Source organism: Melanotaenia boesemani, chromosome 22 (genome assembly GCF_017639745.1).
Source record: "Melanotaenia boesemani isolate fMelBoe1 chromosome 22, fMelBoe1.pri, whole genome shotgun sequence".
Lineage (NCBI taxonomy): Eukaryota > Metazoa > Chordata > Actinopteri > Atheriniformes > Melanotaeniidae > Melanotaenia > Melanotaenia boesemani.
This window is the reverse complement of record NC_055703.1, coordinates 20,342,998-20,361,741: the sequence shown is the minus strand read 5'-3', so window position 1 is coordinate 20,361,741 and position 18,744 is coordinate 20,342,998. Positions and strand designations below refer to the sequence as shown.

General features: G+C 38.3%; 1 protein-coding gene across 1 annotated transcript; it reads right to left on the bottom strand.

The window, feature by feature from the left end:
- Positions 1-439: 439 nt before the first annotated feature.
- Positions 440-18,485, bottom strand: fntb (farnesyltransferase, CAAX box, beta). The gene is made up of 12 exons (XM_041976096.1): positions 18,250-18,485; positions 15,508-15,572; positions 11,889-11,961; positions 11,346-11,437; positions 10,014-10,160; positions 7,471-7,554; positions 5,922-6,008; positions 5,678-5,807; positions 3,372-3,504; positions 2,607-2,718; positions 2,301-2,415; positions 440-900 (listed from the first exon to the last, which is right to left on the bottom strand). Exons 1-12 carry the CDS (start codon positions 18,346-18,348, stop codon positions 730-732), a joined length of 1,308 nt encoding a protein of 435 aa, XP_041832030.1. The 5' UTR covers positions 18,349-18,485; the 3' UTR covers positions 440-729.
- Between the last annotated feature and the right edge of the window lie 259 nt (positions 18,486-18,744).

Genomic DNA, 18,744 nt, shown 5'->3' with positions numbered 1-18,744 from the left:
CTCGTGTGAAAACGTTGCATGACCGTGCTGAAGTGCATGAACGAGTTGGTATTTCCTGGGACTACACTCGACTATGCTGCTCGTCTCATATTAGGTAATGTCCCGTTTGGCTAAAGCAACCATGACACATTAAATGTTTCCTAAAATATTTAAGCCAGAAAGGTTTACTAAAATCATCTTTTTTTTGGATGGTTTAATTTTAATGTAAAAAAAAAAAAAGGTTTTCTGAAGTAAAATTTTTGGGCTAAGCCAGTTAATTACAATCATAAATGAACAGCTTCCAACTTGACAGAAAACAACAGCCCAGCAGAGGTCTGGACGCTCTGAGTGCCTCTGGTTATTTTCGTCTTTCAAGCCTCTTTCTTAAATTTGTCCTAAAACGTGTCAGAAACCAAGTTATTTACTACCTTAAAACATTGATAAAAACCATTATGAGAAATGCTGTATAAAGTTTTATTGACTAAGGTCAGAAAACTTAGAAAGTTACACTTTTACGTCAGAGAGGGAAAACTTTAGGCAATACAAGCAAAAATCCAGCTGAAACAAACCATCCAGGCAAATCTGTATCCGCTGATTCAGGCAAACTCTTAAACCCCGGCCCTCATCTCCACTGAGGCTCCGTCATCTAGCCGGGTCTCTTGATAGTCCGCATTAGACCGGACGATAGCCTCTGAATCTCATCCTCAGAATTGGCTGGTTCCTGCACCCAGTGATGCCTCAGAGGACAAACTAGGACTGGGGTCCAGGTGAAGCTGCAGCAGCGGCGGCAGGTTGTGTTGGTTTGGTGTCTGCAGAAGCTCCTGACTGCCTGTTGTCGTCGGGGACAGGCAGCCGCAGGAAGTGCTGCAGGGCTTGAGCCACCTTCTCTGGACAGATGTTGTAAACTGGATGAGTTGGAGCCTAAAAATCAGAACAGGATGATAAAACAATCTTTTTGCCACAGGGGTTTGATCAAATTTTTTCTTGTTCATTTCCTGTTTGTAGCCGATAATGACAGGTTGAACAGGTTTGGGTGTAACTGTAGTTCCCCCAGAATTTCAAATCTATATATTCATGGGGGTTTAAAAAACTAAATAAATAAAACAGTCACTGGGATGGCTTTTCCTTTCCGTCACTATAAAACATGTCTCTGACATCAGCTTTACAAAAAACACACCCTCACTGCTGGATCCTTTGAACATGAGTGTGCAGCTGATGCATGACGCAGACTTACTGTAACCAACTGCGTGTCAGTAATACATGAGGAACAGGAAAATATGATTGGTTTCGCTCGTATCCTCAGGAGAAACTACATGCCATTTCCATCGCTTCTCATCTACAAGCATCTGCCGCAGTTTTTTTTTTTATATTTCTCTGAAATGATGCCTGGCTGCACTGAGAGGAGCTGATGTGTTGCTGATAAACATTAAGTCATTAGCCTCACAGCATAACTGCCCAAGTTAAAGGTTTTCAGAAATAATAGTGAATCAGCAGTGTTGGGAGTGTAGATTTAGGTAGATGACCCAATTTGACTTGCTATGCTATGCTATGAAGTTAAAGCCTAACTGGCAACCAGACTTGTAGCAGCTTAGTGCCATGTTTTTGTCTTTTTTGCTTTTTTTTTTTATGTTGTTTTTTATTTTAAATTGGACATTTTTGGATTTTTGTGGTTGTTTACATCTAGTTTTGTCCAGTTTGCATCTGTTTGTGATCATTGTATGCAACTTTGAGGCTTTTTTTCTTTCTTTCTTTTTTAATATTTCTGGTTGCTTCTTTGTAATTTATTTGCTCTTTTTCAACTCTTTCATTTCCTGTTTTTAAATGGTTTCTGTTTGTTTTACTGTTCTGATACTTCTGATATAAGATGAGGAGCACTGTGTCTGCTTTGGCTTCTTTGCTTACTCAGTAATCTGTCTATGCGAAAGTTTTGTTGTTGAATTGTAAAGCTATAGGTCCACGCCATAGTCTGTTCAGCTGCTCTGGTAATCATGCAGCAAGGTGTGATAAATCAGGGATTTTATCCTTTTAAGTCCGCTCACAAAACTTTTAGACCTTTGATCAAAGCAACAGTAGTTGTTTCCCTGTTTGTCGTATTTGAGTCCAACCTGAAGAAAGATTTGTGGGACTCTTCCATGTCATAAACATGAAGTAGTAAATTAAAACAAATTGTGTCTTAAGCAAATTCCTCTTATACTGCCATAAATATCCTTTTAAATTCTTTGCAGTTCCCAGAATTAATTTTTTTTTTGCCACTTAAACAGTCTCAGTAAATAATCCATTTTAAAATCAATCCTCCGTCCCAGTCGCTGCTGCGTGCTCACCAATCTGTTCTCCTCCTTGCCGAGGACCAGCTCATGATGGAGGTCCATGTTTCCGAAATGCTGTGCTATGGAGAGGCCGCTCAGGCAGTAACATGTGTGGTAAAAGTCTCTGGACCTGGAAACATAAGACATCATCCAGAATGGTGACATATAAATGATATGCATGAATATAAACACATTAATTTAATTGTGTACCAAGTGCATATATGTGCTGCTGGCAGCACTTTATATATATATATATATATATATATATATATGTGTGTGTGTGTGTGTGTGTGTGTGTGAGACCGTGACCAGGGTACTGACTTGCCAGGCTTATCCAGAAGACCCCCTACTGGATTCTGACAGCACAGGAGGATGTACTCCTGCAAAGCCTGCTGCTCAAACATCCACCGCTGCCGACTCAGCTCCAACTCTCCTGCACAAACACAGACACGCATCTCTGTTACATAATGCATTTTACTGGCTTGTGTAAATTACAGGAGGAATCTACTCTGTGATAATTACAACAAGCTCTATTAAGTATGTTTAGTGGGGGAAAAAAAAGAAAGACATCAAAGTAAAGCGAAGAAACCAGGTCTGAAAATTTTCTGAGAATCACCACTTTCAGCTATTTTCATGATAGTAACCACAAAAGGTGGCATCATGCCTCAGAAACAAGATTGTGTTTTAGCTTGTAAAGTTAAACGACGCAGGTTTTCGCACTTTGGCACCCGCTAACGGAGACTAAGGTAGCATCCGTCTTACATCCTGTCTCTTCTCTGAGCTCTCTCCAGCCAGCAAAAGCCAGATGTTCACTCTTGTCCTATCAGTCACTTTTTCTTTCTTTTCTTCTCTCTTCTCTTCCACCAATAATCTCCTCTTGCATTTCTTTGCTGAATTAGCCATAGTTTAGACCAAAAAAAAAAAGAAATCCAGTTTTAAGGTCGGAAACGTATGTAGTGTTGCTTTAAGATCATAATAAACATGTAAGATGTCAAAAGAACTTCATTTTTATTAAGGAATAAATCAAGAATAGCTTTCAGAATTACTGCATTTGTAAAACTATTTCAAGTCTAAATGAAGAAGTACCTTCTTTGAATAAGGCTCTGTGGAGTAGAGGCAAGAGTCCAGCTTGCCAGAAGGAGTAGCACCCGTCCACCAGTTTGTTACAGCGGCCTTGGAAACCTCCTTCAAATCGCATCTGTCTGCTGACCACCCAGCGCTAAAGAGAGGAGGAAACAAAAACCACGTTAAACACAGAAAAACACCTCAGCTTGTTTTAACACCCGGGATTCCCTCAAAGAGTAATTACACATTAGAGGAATTCCTCTTTACACCAGAGATGAAATCCCACAGGGTCCCATAGGACCAGGAAGTCAAGCCAAAGCAGAGCAATGCTTTAATATTTCATAAATGGGAAGGAATGTGCACTGTAGTTGCCACGGCAACTGCTAATCAACACACATTCAGTCCACTAAGCTTTGATTTAGTAATTATAGGATATTAGGTTTAATAAGAGATGGAGTCTAGTCTGCCTGTGGAAGAGGGAGGAAGGAAGTTTAACTCGGGGGTTAAGGCAAAAAATTATCCAGAACCTAAACTTTTTTTTTTTAAAGCAGGCACTGCGATTCAATGAATCTACCAGGTCCGTAGAATAATTCTGAATAATTCATATAAGATATGAACATCCCAAGCCTTGCAGTTTTTAAGTAAGACATAACAAAAACAGATATATCACAGATCAGAAGCTAACTTCATCATCTGAACATTTCTTCCATCCACGCTCAGATCCACGCTTATTTACCCTATTTAAATGGCAGCATGTCATTTCAGACTGTACATGGTCGCGGGCTCAGACAGACAGCATGTGTCCAAAAATATGTGGCATAAATATGAGGTAATAACCAGGCTTCACAAGCTTACCCACCAACAAAACTGAGGTACCGACATTTACAGCTACAGCATCGTATCTAAAGAGCCGAAAGCGTCGATCTAAACTGCAGCTGGATCCACTACAGCTAAGTCACAGCATCATGTTGCTCCTTCATACCTTCATACAAACGCCTCTTTCAGCTTTTACATACTTTATATAGTCACAACAGGATCCAAAAGCTCCTGTTAAATTTTAGTTTTTGATGAGAAAAGACAAAGCCTGCTTTATGGGAATCATTCCCCTTCCTCTTTGCCTGCCAGCTAATAAACAATAGTCAAATGAGGCAAGTAGCAGTAATAAACTGCAGTTGGATAATCAGCAAAGTCTCACAAGTTGGCCTTTTGAGTTTTTATTTTCTAAGCTTTTTAGTTTTACACACATTTCAAAGCAAACAAATCTGTGAGCTGCTATCAGTGAAATTTCTGAAAGACTCTAAGGCTGTTTATTTAGTAACCTTAGTGAAAAAAATGCCAAATATCTATATTAACTGACAATCCAGGGACTTGAAAAGTTTTTTTTCTGGTTTCCTGAAGCTTCCATATTAGCTTCAAGTTCAGAGAAAGTAAAATGTGGATGTGATCGTTAATAAGTCTTTATGACGGCTTCAATGAAAAGTTGAACACAAACCACGACTTCTCGACCTGAGATAAACTTCTAACCTTTGCTGAACCATCAAAGACAAACATCTGCTCCAGCCTGAGCAAAACTCTTGGTGTTTGTGTGTATATGTGTGTGTGTGTGTGGGCGGGGGTTACAGCTTAGAAAATTTTCTTTTCTGTGAGAGAATTACTGCAGCTCTAACTCCATGTGGCCAGTTAATAACTCCGTTTTTGACCTGCAAGGTCACATGTAAACTAAGTTTTAACTGAATAGGTGCTACAAAGTGCTTCGGAAACCTGATACTCCAACATACTTACTGCACACTAGCTGTGTTCAAAAAGACGTAAAAGAAAAAAAATGCAGCAGACTGCTGGTGACAGACTTATCTCTCTTTTTTCTCTAGATAAGCCGAGAGTCACGCTATTCCCCTGCAGCAGAATCTCTGAGCATAACTAGAAAGCTTTACCCATGATAAAGCTCTGTGGCTGCCGTTCTTATCCCCGGCTTCTAAAGAAGAGAGAAAATGACTTAAGCATTTCAATGCAAACATCAATAAACTGCCCCTGCACTGATAGCTTGAGCCACTGTTGGAGAAGCAATGGAAAGTTTGTTGTCCGAGCTGAGCTGCAAAGTACCTCAGTTATTCTACGACATTTTCCATCACTGACAACAATGAGACAAAACAAGGAAAGGCCACTCTTCAATGAAAAAAAAAAAGAATGAAATCTCTTTTCTGCTTTAATTTACAAGAAAATAGATAATACTCAAGTACAAAGGCTGTGCCCGATAATGATGGCATCTTTAGAAAAACCTTGACTCGGGTCAAAGATAAGTTAGAGAACGAAGGAGGAAGGTCACTCACTAGCAAGGCTTTGAGATCCAGCATATGCTCATTGCCGAGGATGACGAGGGCGGCCGTGCCACAGAAAGTGTAACCGCCGTGTGCCTCCAAACCTGGAACCCCACTCAGACCGCCCTCCCAGTTCTGACACCTGGAGCCCAAAGAAACAATCACTTATACAGGAGGAAAACCTCATCCTGGATTATAGAGAAACAGTAAGAAAGGAGACTTTTATACTGAGCTGCTGTGGTTGGTTTTTACTCACCTGAGGATCCAGTTGGTCGTGTCCTCGAACAGTTTGGTTGTGATGATGTTTGTGAGTGATGCTACAGAAGCTGCACAATAAGCACTCCTGTTTAAAGAAATAAATAAAAAGCAGAGATTGATAAAGACAAAGAGAGATGTAGGTGAGCAGGAACTCGACTTGACTACATTCATCTTGTATTTTTAGATGCCAGCAGGCCAAACACAAACATCCATTTCTTAGATAGCAGTCTGCACTATAAAGTCATCTTGGGTAACATTTTGTTTTTCTGAACCATGAACTGTAAAAAATCCATTATGTTTCAGTTTTATTTTAAATAATTAAAAGATAAATATCCATATGCGTATAGAGAATGAAAACTGCAGCTTTTTAAATGAGTCTAACAGCAGATCTATCAGAAATGGACTCACTTTAATTAGTTTTATGTTCTTATTACCAACCAATTCTATACAGAATATATAAAGAAACTGAGTCATTTTGCCTCACAGAACTTTGTCAGTGATGCACCTAAGAAATTCAGCCCTGACCCCCACCACTTCAAACGATAAATTCCACATCTTATGTGTGAAAAAAAAGTTTGTTGTCCAGCTGAATTCACACAAAATCTCACAACGTGCTACCTTCCTTCAGCTGTGTGGACAATTTTAAACTTTATGTAAATGCTATGAAATGTTGAGACTTATTAAGAAGAAGAATTATTAAAAAATCTATTCTGAAAAAATATTTATAAAATAATATATACGTATGCATGCAAGTGTGATCTGGGGTGAGCATAATGAATGTAAAGATAAACTACAGCAGTCACGTTCTTGTATTTGAAAGAGTGTATTTAGGGAAATTTAAGATCTATATACTGTATGATATAAGTTACACTTAGATAACAGCCATGCGATGAATAAATTGTCTTTTTTTTTATACGTTTAAATTAGATTAAATGGCCAAAAACAACAAATATTACCAAATCAAACGAGTGATTAATATTAGCTTGGAGTAAACCCTGATATTTCTTATTACAAGGCTTTTTCATGACTTATTAGAAGCTGACATTTATAAAAAACATTAGTTACCACAGAAACTGAAAAGCAAACCTGTCCGAGTACAGCGAAGCCTGAATAATACATAATAAAAACTCAATAGAGTTCAGTTATAATTAGTTAGCTATAAATAACAAGTACCTCTGAGAGTTAAAGTAAATTTTACTCTGCAAAGTAAAAGATTCAAAGAGAGAAACAAACACATGCTCACAGCAACTCAAACAGAATAAACCCAAGTGTTTTATTTTCTATCAACACAAAAAAAGCAATAAAAAAAAAACACAACAAAGCAAAGACTACATTAAACAACAAAGTTCTACTTATTTAGTGGAAACACCAAGTATGCAAATTAGGCTTAAACATAATAAATAAACAGAAAGGCTGGAAAAATCTTATTTGGCCTTGTATGGACATTTCTGTGTATCTCATTAAATAAAATCTAATCCTGGAGGGAAGGAAAAAATAAAAGCGGAAAGAATACAAGCAGTAGACGAATTTATATTCTGGGCTCTCACCTGACATCCACCTCCCCTCCAACGTGCATCACAAAGGAGCCATCTGGCTGCTTCACTGACCATAGGAAATCTAACAGCTTCTCCCTGGAGAAGGTTGGCAAAACGGGGGAAGGAAACAGGAGATCCAAAGCATGGTGGGAAAAAAAAAAGAAAGATTATGTGGAACTGTGTTAACTACTTGAAATTCATTCGAGCATCAACGCAAAATCAAAAAATTTCCCTTTAAATTCGCTTTCAAGTAATGAAATATGAATGGAAATAAGTACTTTCATCCTGTTAGTCATGCAGAGAAAATGTGGAGTAATAAATAAGGAAGCATGTAATCACCATCTTCTGGTACTCTCATTAGATTAAATAACATTAACACTACATGCCTGCAGCGTTCCTTCATGACTGTAAAAATGTTGCAGTTATTATATAAACCTCTGCAAAAAACTCAAGAGTGAAAAGGATTTAAAGACATAAATTATGACTGTTACTGTATTTAAGCTTTGAAATGTGACAGTGTGTCGATCAGCCACAACATTAAGACCACTGACAGTGGGCAAATTTCAGCACTAATATATATATATATATATATATATATATATATTTACCAACATCGTTTTTCCTATTTTATTGTTTTTACAGATATTTTTAGTCATATTTATTGTTATTTCTTACTAATTTCCTTTTTAACTGCCACAGATTCTGGTTGCTGATGGTGTTTTTCTGTTTTTATCTATGATCCGTTACAATGCAGTTTCGTACGGCACTACGTATCTGGAAGGTTGTTTGAATGACAGAGAAAGAATCTTGAGTCTTGAAAGTGTACAGATCTGAGAAACTATGAAATGTGTAATATTGTGTCATCTCTAAAAAAAAAATAAAAGCTTCTGGATAGCTCAGTTGGCAGAGCAGCCTTCTCCCATGCGGGACACCAGTTTGAATCCTCCAGGGGACGAACATCAACACCTTCCAGATGGGTCCATAGGCATGACCCTTAACGCTACTGCCTATCCACTTATTTAAGTGGGAGTAAGGGAAAAGTGTCTACTAAATGCCTGTAATATAAAAGGTGATTATGATTAATATCTAAGGAAGTACAACTGTTTCCAGCCTTAAGCGGAGGGAGGGCTGGTTGTGTTTATCTGAGCTGAAAACTGGCGTCAGAACAAATACCGCATCATTTGTGTGACCAGGTGTCCCAAATAGGCCATCATCTGCAATGCTCTGCATTTTGATTGACTTCATTTTCCAAAAGTCAACACTGCATTATGCATGCTTCGAAGATTAGGCTCATTTCCAAAAGCTCCCACCATAAGGACTGAAATTGGTGAAAAACTGCAAACATGTGTGTCAAATGCTGGGAAATTTGTCACCATTTTTTATGCCTAGTGAGAGAAATTTAGAACAAACTATGTATATTTTGGCTGCATATCCTGGAAACAACACAAAAAAAAAGGGAAAATGAGTTCAAACTGGGGAATGACTTGAAGTTTTTTAGGACAATCATTTCTAATGTTCAATGATGCATCTATGAAGTGACTCAGCACAGTCTCACAGGAAACATGTGGCTAAAAAAACAAATATGTGCAGATCTATGGATGCATTCCAGCTGAAACTCAATGATTACCAGACAGATAACACAACAATACATACAACAAGCTGGTTGTGGCACGCAGTCAGTGCAAGTCGCTCTGTAGACAAACGCAGCAGCTGTAGTTACAGATAAGCTGACTCCTGCCTATATGGAGATTTGTTTATTTCATCTATTTTTCTCATAAATGATATAAAAGCTTTAAACCATTGTTTGATGTCTCACACAATAATAGTTTATTCCTACATTAGTTTGGGATCTGGTCACCCTGAGCATCATAACCCCAGCATATGGAGTGTCCACCATGAAAGGATCCACTCTTTGCAAGTGATCTAGTCTGATGAGTCATGTTTTACTTCACATAATGTTGACAGCTGTGTGTGTGTGTGTGTGTGTGAGGGAAGATCTGGTAGCAGGGTGACTTGGAAAGTTGGCAAGCCAGAGTCCTGGCATTCATCTGGATCTTTCTTTTTTCCACATATAACCACCCAATAATTGCTGCAGCCCACATAGACCCAATTTAGAGTATCAATATTCTCTGATAACGCTTGATAACTCTTGAAGGGAGATTATGCTCACTGCCACGCTGAAATAATTATGTAGGAATGTTCTGAGAAATATGATAAAGAATTCAAGCTGGAAAAACATGTCCCATCCATTACGGAGCTGTTCGCAGCACCATGGGGAACCTGCTGACCATCAGGCAGGAGGTTTTAATATTGTGGCTGATAAGCTAATACATCAACCGGAGACATTTCACACTCACTACATAAGACCTAAATATGACAACACTTCAGATTTAATGTGATCTGATGTGATTTGTGAGATTTCAAAGGAAATTCATCTCTAGATGTGCAAGTTTGACAACTCATATATGATGACGTAAATCTGTAAGTCTGCAGAACTAATGTCATTTTTTTCCACCATTTGGTAAAGTAATGTGCTTGTGTGGTGATGACAGTACCTGTCTATAACACTGTAGGCCTCCTCTGTGCCGATGATGCAGAGGGCATTGACAGCAGCATAGGTGGGTGCAAGGTGGGCGTGCTGCCCCGGCCCTCCGGCAAACCCCCCTGTTGGGCTTTGACATCGAGCTAAAAACTGACACACACTGGACAGAGGAGAATCAGAGGTCAAATTTTATTTATTTATTTTACTACAGATATTTAACTACTCGTTGCAAGAGTAGCGGCAAGGGGTTAAAACATAAGTACGCTTTTCTTTTTCCTTAATTTATGCTCCAATCCAAAGTGATGTGGGTTTATAAATCCTGCAGCTTTGCTCACATGTTGTTGCTGTTTTGTTTGGTTTATTATAAGATGGGGGCATAAAAAAGTCAGCTGGTGCTCATAACATTTGGTTTTGGACAAACAAGAGAGGTAGTTGTGAGGAAGTGAGTTGAATATGTAAATTGGCTGGTTTCCAGCAGGAGACGACAAATCTACATACTGCATCTCATAGCATTACTTTGCATAAATGAAGTCAGATGGGCTCACTCCTCTTCTCAGAAGCACAGCAGAGTATTTTACGTTAGCTGACGTGTCACACAGGACAGTTTCAGTTTTATTTCTGTCCAGCCTCTGAGCACCAACATCCTGTTATCCACCGCCATGAAGAGGAATCACAAAACTGTAACTCTGCCCGCAGCCAACTGAGTTGGAAGGGAAACCTACATTAACTTTGCCCAACCAGTCGGGTGCCAGTACTGACCTGAGAGCAGTCATGGGACAGAGCGAGCAATCTGTTATAGGGATGCATTGTTAGAAATCCTTGAACAGACCCTGTGTGTTTGTGTGCGCGAGCACGAGGGCGTCACGCTGGCGCAGTGCCGTGCCAGCCGGTGGTGCTGGCACACCTCACAGTAATAATGAGAGCGTGGGCCGGCAGCCTGGCATCGCTTCTCCAGACGTGCTTTGCAAAGTGTTACTTTAGAAAGGCAGTAATTTCATCTGATGACTTTTTTTTGGTGGGGATAACTGAATTATTTGACATGCATGAATATTTCTAAAAAATAAAAATAAAAATAAAACAGCAGTATGTGATCATTATCAATTACCAGGCATAATAATTCAATACAGCCCCTCATCTGGCTGATTTTAACAGCATAACAAACTGTGAGAGGTTCATTACAGAGATAAATTAAAAGTAACTCAGGTCAAGAACTGATCAATAACAAAAGCATCATTAGTGCTGGAAAAACAAGCAGTACTCATAGAAATGTAGACTGGATAAAAAAATGTAGGCTTTCCTGAAGACGCTCAGCTCCTGGTAGGAAGTATATTTGTGGGCTACTCACTCTGAAGCAACAGCTGCAGGAATTTGCTCCTCTAGTAACTCCAAACTGTGAAGAATCCAGAAGCAAAGCCACGGTCTGCTAGCATCCAGACACTAAACACACACACACACACAGCAGCAACACACACAAACAGGATGAAATGGGCATCAGGTGTACAATTAGAGCAATAGATGAGGTAGTGAGATCAGTCAGTCAGAAGCAGAGATGAGTGAAAACAAGTCTGTCAATCAGAGGAGAGGCAACACAGAAACACATCCCACCAAGTTACATTCTGTCTTCAGGTGTTAGGTGTAATATTGTCAGTAATGCACACAAAAAAAGAGGCGATTTTTTTTTTTGCCACAGCAGATCAGAAATTCTTCTTCATCTTGTTTCTGGCCAGAACTGGTTCTGATCTAGTCTCTAAATAAATCCAAGCAGGAACTTGGCTTGCAGGAAAACACCTGGTTGCTTTTGTGTCAACATTACATGTACATTAACCACATACACATCCTTTTAGATGGATAATTCATGTGTCCCTTACAAACTTGAGAGGTACTGTACCTCGTAAGCATCTGATAAGTGGCGTAAGCCCTTCTTGAGAAAATGATAGTGTTGTTCCCGCAGCAGCGTTGGCCTGAGGAACAAACACAAGTTGAAAAGGTTATTAAAAAAAACAACAGAAAACAAGACTCAGTAGTTTTACCAATTTAAATGCGAGCAACTTCAAGCTATGAAACCAAATTAAATAGTAATCAGCTGCCTTAACTTGGGAAAAATTAAAATACAACCTGATGAAATTGGGATTTTCTTTTAATCAATAAAGGTGCTATGAGCACTTTCATGTGTTTATTATGCGCTTTAGGTACTTCAGAATCTAATTAGTGACTCTTTGATTAACAATATAACAACAGCCACACTATTAACGGCTTTAATTAACTAGAAGTAGGGATGTGTTTGATCCTGGAGCTGAAACAACTGAGAGAAACACCATTTTTCTGCAGTAGTAGCCACTCCCAGCGGGATAATGCCCCCTAGATAAATCCCCCCACCACTCACAATTCAGCTAAAACCACCCAGGAAAGACTTGAGAGCCTGAAATGAAGCGCTACAAATCCTCTAAATCCCACAGATTCTGATCCTATCAAGTATCTACATGATGAAGCAGAATAAGCCTGATAAACTAAGGCTATAAATTACCCAAAAACACAAAATGTCAGACAACAGAAGAGACCCCCCCATCCCTCCTGAGGTCATATAAAATGTGCAGTTGTTTTGGCTGCATTATGCGGTTTTGTTGCACTTTATATCGCATGTACCTTTTGATGCAATGTGGATGTAGAATATGTGCAAAAATGTAGAATATGTACAAGAATATGAAATAGAAATGCAATATTTTCTGCATTTTCCTGAGCAAATTAAAAGTTTAGTAGCTCTGAATACTCCAAATGACAGAATATGGAACATAAAAAAACTAAGAACTTGATTTCAAAGCAGTAGGTGGACGCGTGCACCACAGGAAGGACTGTGCAACTTTCATTTGCATCTCTAGTTCATTGCACACACAAGCGAGCGACAGCAAATGAATTAGTGATTCAAAAATCTACTGACACTCCCATCCTCCTCTGCACCCACCCAATCCTTTTCTCTGCTTGCCCTTTTCATGCAGCGTTTGCTACCCCCATGTTCTATCTTCCTACACAGGGTTAGTCAGAGATCATTATCAGAGTTTTCGTTTCAGCAAATATGCTCCACAACAATAATCTGAGGGAAGCGAGAAAGCAGCGCTCAGCTGCTAAACAGCCAATCTGCCCACCACATCGGAGGGGGATCCACAGCAGCCTCTGAAATGTTAAGGGCAGACGAGGCCTCAGTGCAAAATTAAACTGATCATTTCAGCATCAAGTTGATTTTAGCTGCCCGCCCACCAAAACGGCGAATTTCAGGATTTTATCTGGCATGGTTTCCAACTCTGTAAAGGCCTTCAAACGATTTAAAAGGCACATGTTAAGGAGAAATCCCTTTTCTGTACTAATTAGCATGTATTTGGGTGTCTGAGGTCACTCCCAACTCAAATATTTAAAAGTTAGAAATGTCAATTCCCCAGCTGCTCTGTAAAAAAAACATACTGCAGGTAAAGTTCTATTAGCTGCTTGAACAGAGATATGAAATCCTAGCAAAGTCCAGAGTTTATGGAGACAGTAAGTGATGGACATGAGTTCTTAGTGGAGTTATTAACAGGCCAGCAAGAGTTAAGTTCTGCAGAGCATGTTTTAGCAACTTAGGCCAGCTGGACACATGAGCCTTGAAGAGGGATCCGTATCCAACCAGCTGCTTGTTCAAACTGCAGACAAGGAAAATGTGAGTATTTAAGAATAAAAAAAATGCATTAAAGTATGTTTCTCGGTTTAGAGTGTAGTCTAAGCTCTCAAAGATTATTTAGTTGGTTGGTTAGTGAGTACCACAGTTTTTAAAACAGCAAAACCTGAGGAAGGGAGCAGTGGAGTGAAGCTATAACCCACTGGGATGGAGGTGTGAATACATGGAAGAAAAAGGAAATGGTGCAGTGTGTGTGCATTAATTTATCTAAAGCATATCACTGACATTTCATTAAGAACTCAGCTAATTGTGTCGGCTTGTGAATAAAGGGCATAATAAATCTCCTTTTATTCTAACTAATTTAAACTAATGTGCAGCATAAAAGCAAACAAACAAGTTCTCAAATGGATTTGTAACATTATCTGTACGACTAAAATGTGAACAAATGCAGGCTGTAGAGCACAAATTGATGCACTCCAGTTTCCACTAAATGCACAACCAATTCTAATTAACACCATTAATTTTCTAATATCACAAAATGCATTTCCACGCTGGCTGAGCTAGCATTCTGCATAAAAATGAGATGAGTCACCCCACTGAGAAGTGATGACAGCTGATAGCAACAGCAGCAAACATGGGTTGATCAACACAGCATTCGGATACCAGCACAGCTATCTCTATTAGCAAACAGCCAGTAACTAACGTCCTTGCAAATGTCTCATAATGAAACATATTTTTCTGAACTCTTCTATAAATGCTTTAGCGGTGCTTTTACGACACACTGAATTTAGGCCAGGCCAATTTAGTGTCCTGATTTCACAGAATTACTGTAATCATGTAGAAAGAGTCACATGTTTAAATCAAAAGCAAAGCAGCTTTATTTTCTGTCCCACCTCTTTTAAAGAGCCCATTAAAACTTTAGTGACAAGTAAAAAACAAAAAAGTTAGAATATGTTCAAACTGCAGGTCTGATTGCTCAATTTTGTCTTTTTTGTAGCCAAGATCTGATTTTTTGTCACATGGTTTAATATAATTTAATGCGACTACCATCATACTCCAGCAGAGGACGAAGTAACGTCATACGCGGCCTGTTTTGTTTACGGAGGTAAATATGAATGCTACAACTGTTCGTGTGTGTACCACTTTAGAACTCGCTGTGCAACCAGGGTCAAAATAATATGAGATAATGTTGTTCTGTCCATTGTTTACATTTAATCTTATCGTGTCCCGCCTCCTCTGGTGCAGAATTATGTCTGTCTCACTTTAGTGATGTAAAAGTCAGATCAGACTCGGTTCAGACTGACTTTGAAAAAGATTAGATGTGCATCCGATTAAGCACCACATGTGAAAGTGGCCTGGGTCGGATTCAGAAAAATCTGATATGTGCAGTTCAGGCTATAATAAAAAGATCTGATATGGGTCACATACAGGCAAAAAAGTCAGATTTGAGTCACTTTTGCTTGCACTGTGAATGGAGTTAATTAGGAGTCTTCTAAAGGTTTGCATGTTTTGATGTTCAGATAAACACATCTTTCTCATACCATGGTGCTCTTATCACCTTGTTTTGAAATGTTCCATTTTTAGTTCCTATCTCTTTAAAAGGCGCATTTAAAGTACGACTTTAGGTAAAACTACTTGGAGAAATCCAAAGCAAACGCACCAAAACTGATTTCTGAAGTGCAGCCTTTCAAACAGCTCAAAAATCTTTCAACCTTGAAAAATAAAGAAGATCATTTAGACTGGGATCATATTTCATTTTCTGAGTCTTTAAAAAAATTTTTAAAAATGAAGATGCCTTACTTAAACTTTACTTGCTTCTAAAATGTATTGCTTTTTTATGAAAACAATGACTAAAGGTACTTACTGAGGTAAGCTGTGAATTTGCTTGTAAACATCGATGACTTCTTTAATGGAGGACTCCACTTTTTTCTAAATAAAAAAAAAAGAAAATGGAGAGAATCATCAGCAACAGTCTGAAGCAGAGCAGGGCCTAAAAGATCATTCATTCATACGGCAAAAAAAACAAAAGACAACTATCTTTGCTTGATTTTACATGTTGTTTATTCATTGTGTAAATTTTTATTCAAATTTATCATGATTCTGACGTTTCCCTGTAACAGCTTTCTGACCAGCCCAGTTCAGGTGATTGTCTGGTTTTCAGATGTTTAAGATCATCAGCTGTCTTTTGTCTTTAATCCCTGAAAGGTTTTATTGCATTAATAGTAATACAAAAACTTTTCTGTCAACTTAATATAATTTTCACTTCACTGGTCTCTATTCTGGTGTGTTACACAAACAACTTAGCTTTCTATCAAAATATATAAAATAACTTTTATAAAAGAAAAGGAAACATTTAGCTAATTTATGGAGGCTACAGCCCAGGTTCAAACCTCAGTGCCCTTCCCTTTGTTCTCTGTCTGACCCTTTAGGCTCAAATAAATAAGTAAATAAATGAAATAGAATAAAATAAAAAAGCAAACTTAAAATTAAAGTTTTTAACTAATATGAACAGCAGGTGGCACTATTTTTCCAGTCAGCGTTACAAAAGAAGAAGGTGCAATGTGTTAACTTTTAAAAAAATCTCTTACTCATACCTCAAATGAAGAAAATCTTAACTTTCAGTAAATAAAGATGATGACAACGTCAGGGACACAGTGGACAAGAAGACTTATGTGAGATATGATTTTTCTAATTCATCACTTATAATTTCAGCTTGTTTCCAGTTGCATTTACCTTCAACTGATACAAGTTTTCCACCTCAAAACTTTTTTTTTTTTTTACATTTTTACCCACATTGTTACAGTTGCCAATTGATGGAAATGGAACAGCAGAATAAATGCACCAAAAGATTCAGTAGAGGCTCTCGCACTGAGCTGAAATGACAATAATCCACATTAATTAAGGGAATTATATCAAATTTATTTAGTTTTTTTGGGCTTCTGGTTTCTGTTTAAAGTTGTCTGTTTATAGACTGGTATGTAATGGTAGGAAAAGATCTGGATCCTGATTCTTGCCATCATTGCTGGAATTATGGAAGTGTGAAGTTGTGCCATGTTGAATTAAAGAGCTGTCTTTAGTGAACAGGGCGTCTCCATGCTAACTTCAGGGTCATGTTTTTATGCACATTGTTAGATTAACCTCTAAAAATGTGTTTCAGTCCATTTCAACATAATTACAACATTATAACAAATCTTTTTAACACTGTAATAATTTATAACCCTTGTACCTGTTTTTTTACTTGTTTTTGCCAGTCTGTCCCAGGACAGCTGTGGCTACACATGTAGCTTATCATCACTAAGTATGAATGAGGAGTGAATGAATTATAGATCCAAAGTAAGTGCTTTGAGTGCCTTGAAAGGCGCTATATAAATCTAATCAATTATTATCACACAAATGTGCTATAATTGAACTTTATGAAATTGTACACAATAAAGGAGGGTTGCATTTGGCAGGGAAGCTGATTTGGGCTTGTTAATGAAATATTCATGAGTCTCTCCAGATTTGTAATTTGGGCAAAGTGCATTCCAATTAGCAAAAAGACAATGTTTGCAATACATCTGAATCCGTGCATGAGATTTAGTATGGAGGGAGTGTATAGATCTATGTTCTTTTTCTTGTTCCATGGTAGCGTGATTAAATTTCTTTCAGTAAGACTCATTTCCTCTCTCTTCCCCCATCTTGACCAAATTTGGCCATATAGTGACAATCTTTTTAGCCAAACTAATGCAAAGTCAACAAGATGGCAGGAGCATTTATCAGGAGTGCTTTCTGCAAAAGATAGCAGTCCCTTTCCAACATGCTACCTGGCATCCGGTGCCTTCACATTCTCCTTGTTCTATATTCACATCAGATGGCACAAACTAAAATTATGACCCTCTAGTAGTTAAACAATGCCATTCTTTCCCCTCTTATTTATTCCAAGTTGGACATGTAGAAAGATCTCACTCCTCAAATATCTAAAAAAAAAAAAAAAAAAAAAAAAAAAAACACCAAATAATTTTTATTTACAAACTGAAAAAATACAAATGTAATGGCAGGAAATCTATCACCACTGACAGATCAAAGTGAAATTCATTATTACATACTGTACATCTAAATTTTCTTTTGATTTATGCACCTGCCTAACACTAAACACAAGGAGTTACTTTGGATTTATGTATCATTTACCACTACAATGTGAGCACGTTAAGTTATGCCCATGGCCCTGGGTGACCTGAATCACACCATCTCCAGGAGAAAATTGTAAGATATCTGAAAGAAACAAATGTATATTTCTTTCTAAAGCCTTATTAACAGTATTCTGTTAAAACAGAGCAGTTTTATTACTTGGGGAGGAGCTACCTCAAATTCACAAAACTTAATCTTATTATGGCTTAATGCTTGCTAAGTAGAGGCTAGAGTTTGCTAACTGAAGCTGGATAAATGCGAGCTAACAGCGGCGAAGCAGGTTTTGCTCTTTTAATCAACTGGGTGGATAAATAAAATGTAGTGTGCGACAACAGAACAGTTTAACACAGTTTTTAAGGCGCACATTCGCCTCATGTTTACAGCAACACAATAGCATTAGCCACATTTCCCAACTAAGCTAATCTGTGATTGCGCTCACCTGCTCCACAGAAGTAACCGTTTCCACCCCGTCATCCACGAACATTTCTGCTGAGTGGTGCTCACGGAAGCACCGCAAAGGGGTCTGCAAACCATCCATAGTGGCAAGAGTACGTGCAGAAATTATGGCAATAAAACGATAATGATATTGGCGTTACTTTGTTTTGGTAGTTCTCTCACTTTCACCTGTCTCTGTTCGCTTCCTGCTCAGGTTGGACTGAACGGAAGCTGCGTGCACACCAGCTACGGCATCTTCAAAGGAACAAACTTCTTTCATTCCGCTTTCATTCATGTTGCGCGAAGATGCTTTGCATGGGCCGCATCCGGGAAAATGTATTTTGTATTTTGTAAATGTTATAAAAAATGTATACACACGAGGATTCAGTTATGTCAACAAATGCAATGTGAGCAAGTATTTTACTGTGCAATACCCCCCATTATCAATGTCATCATATTCTTCATATCCCACCATCACCATGTAAATATGTATATAGTC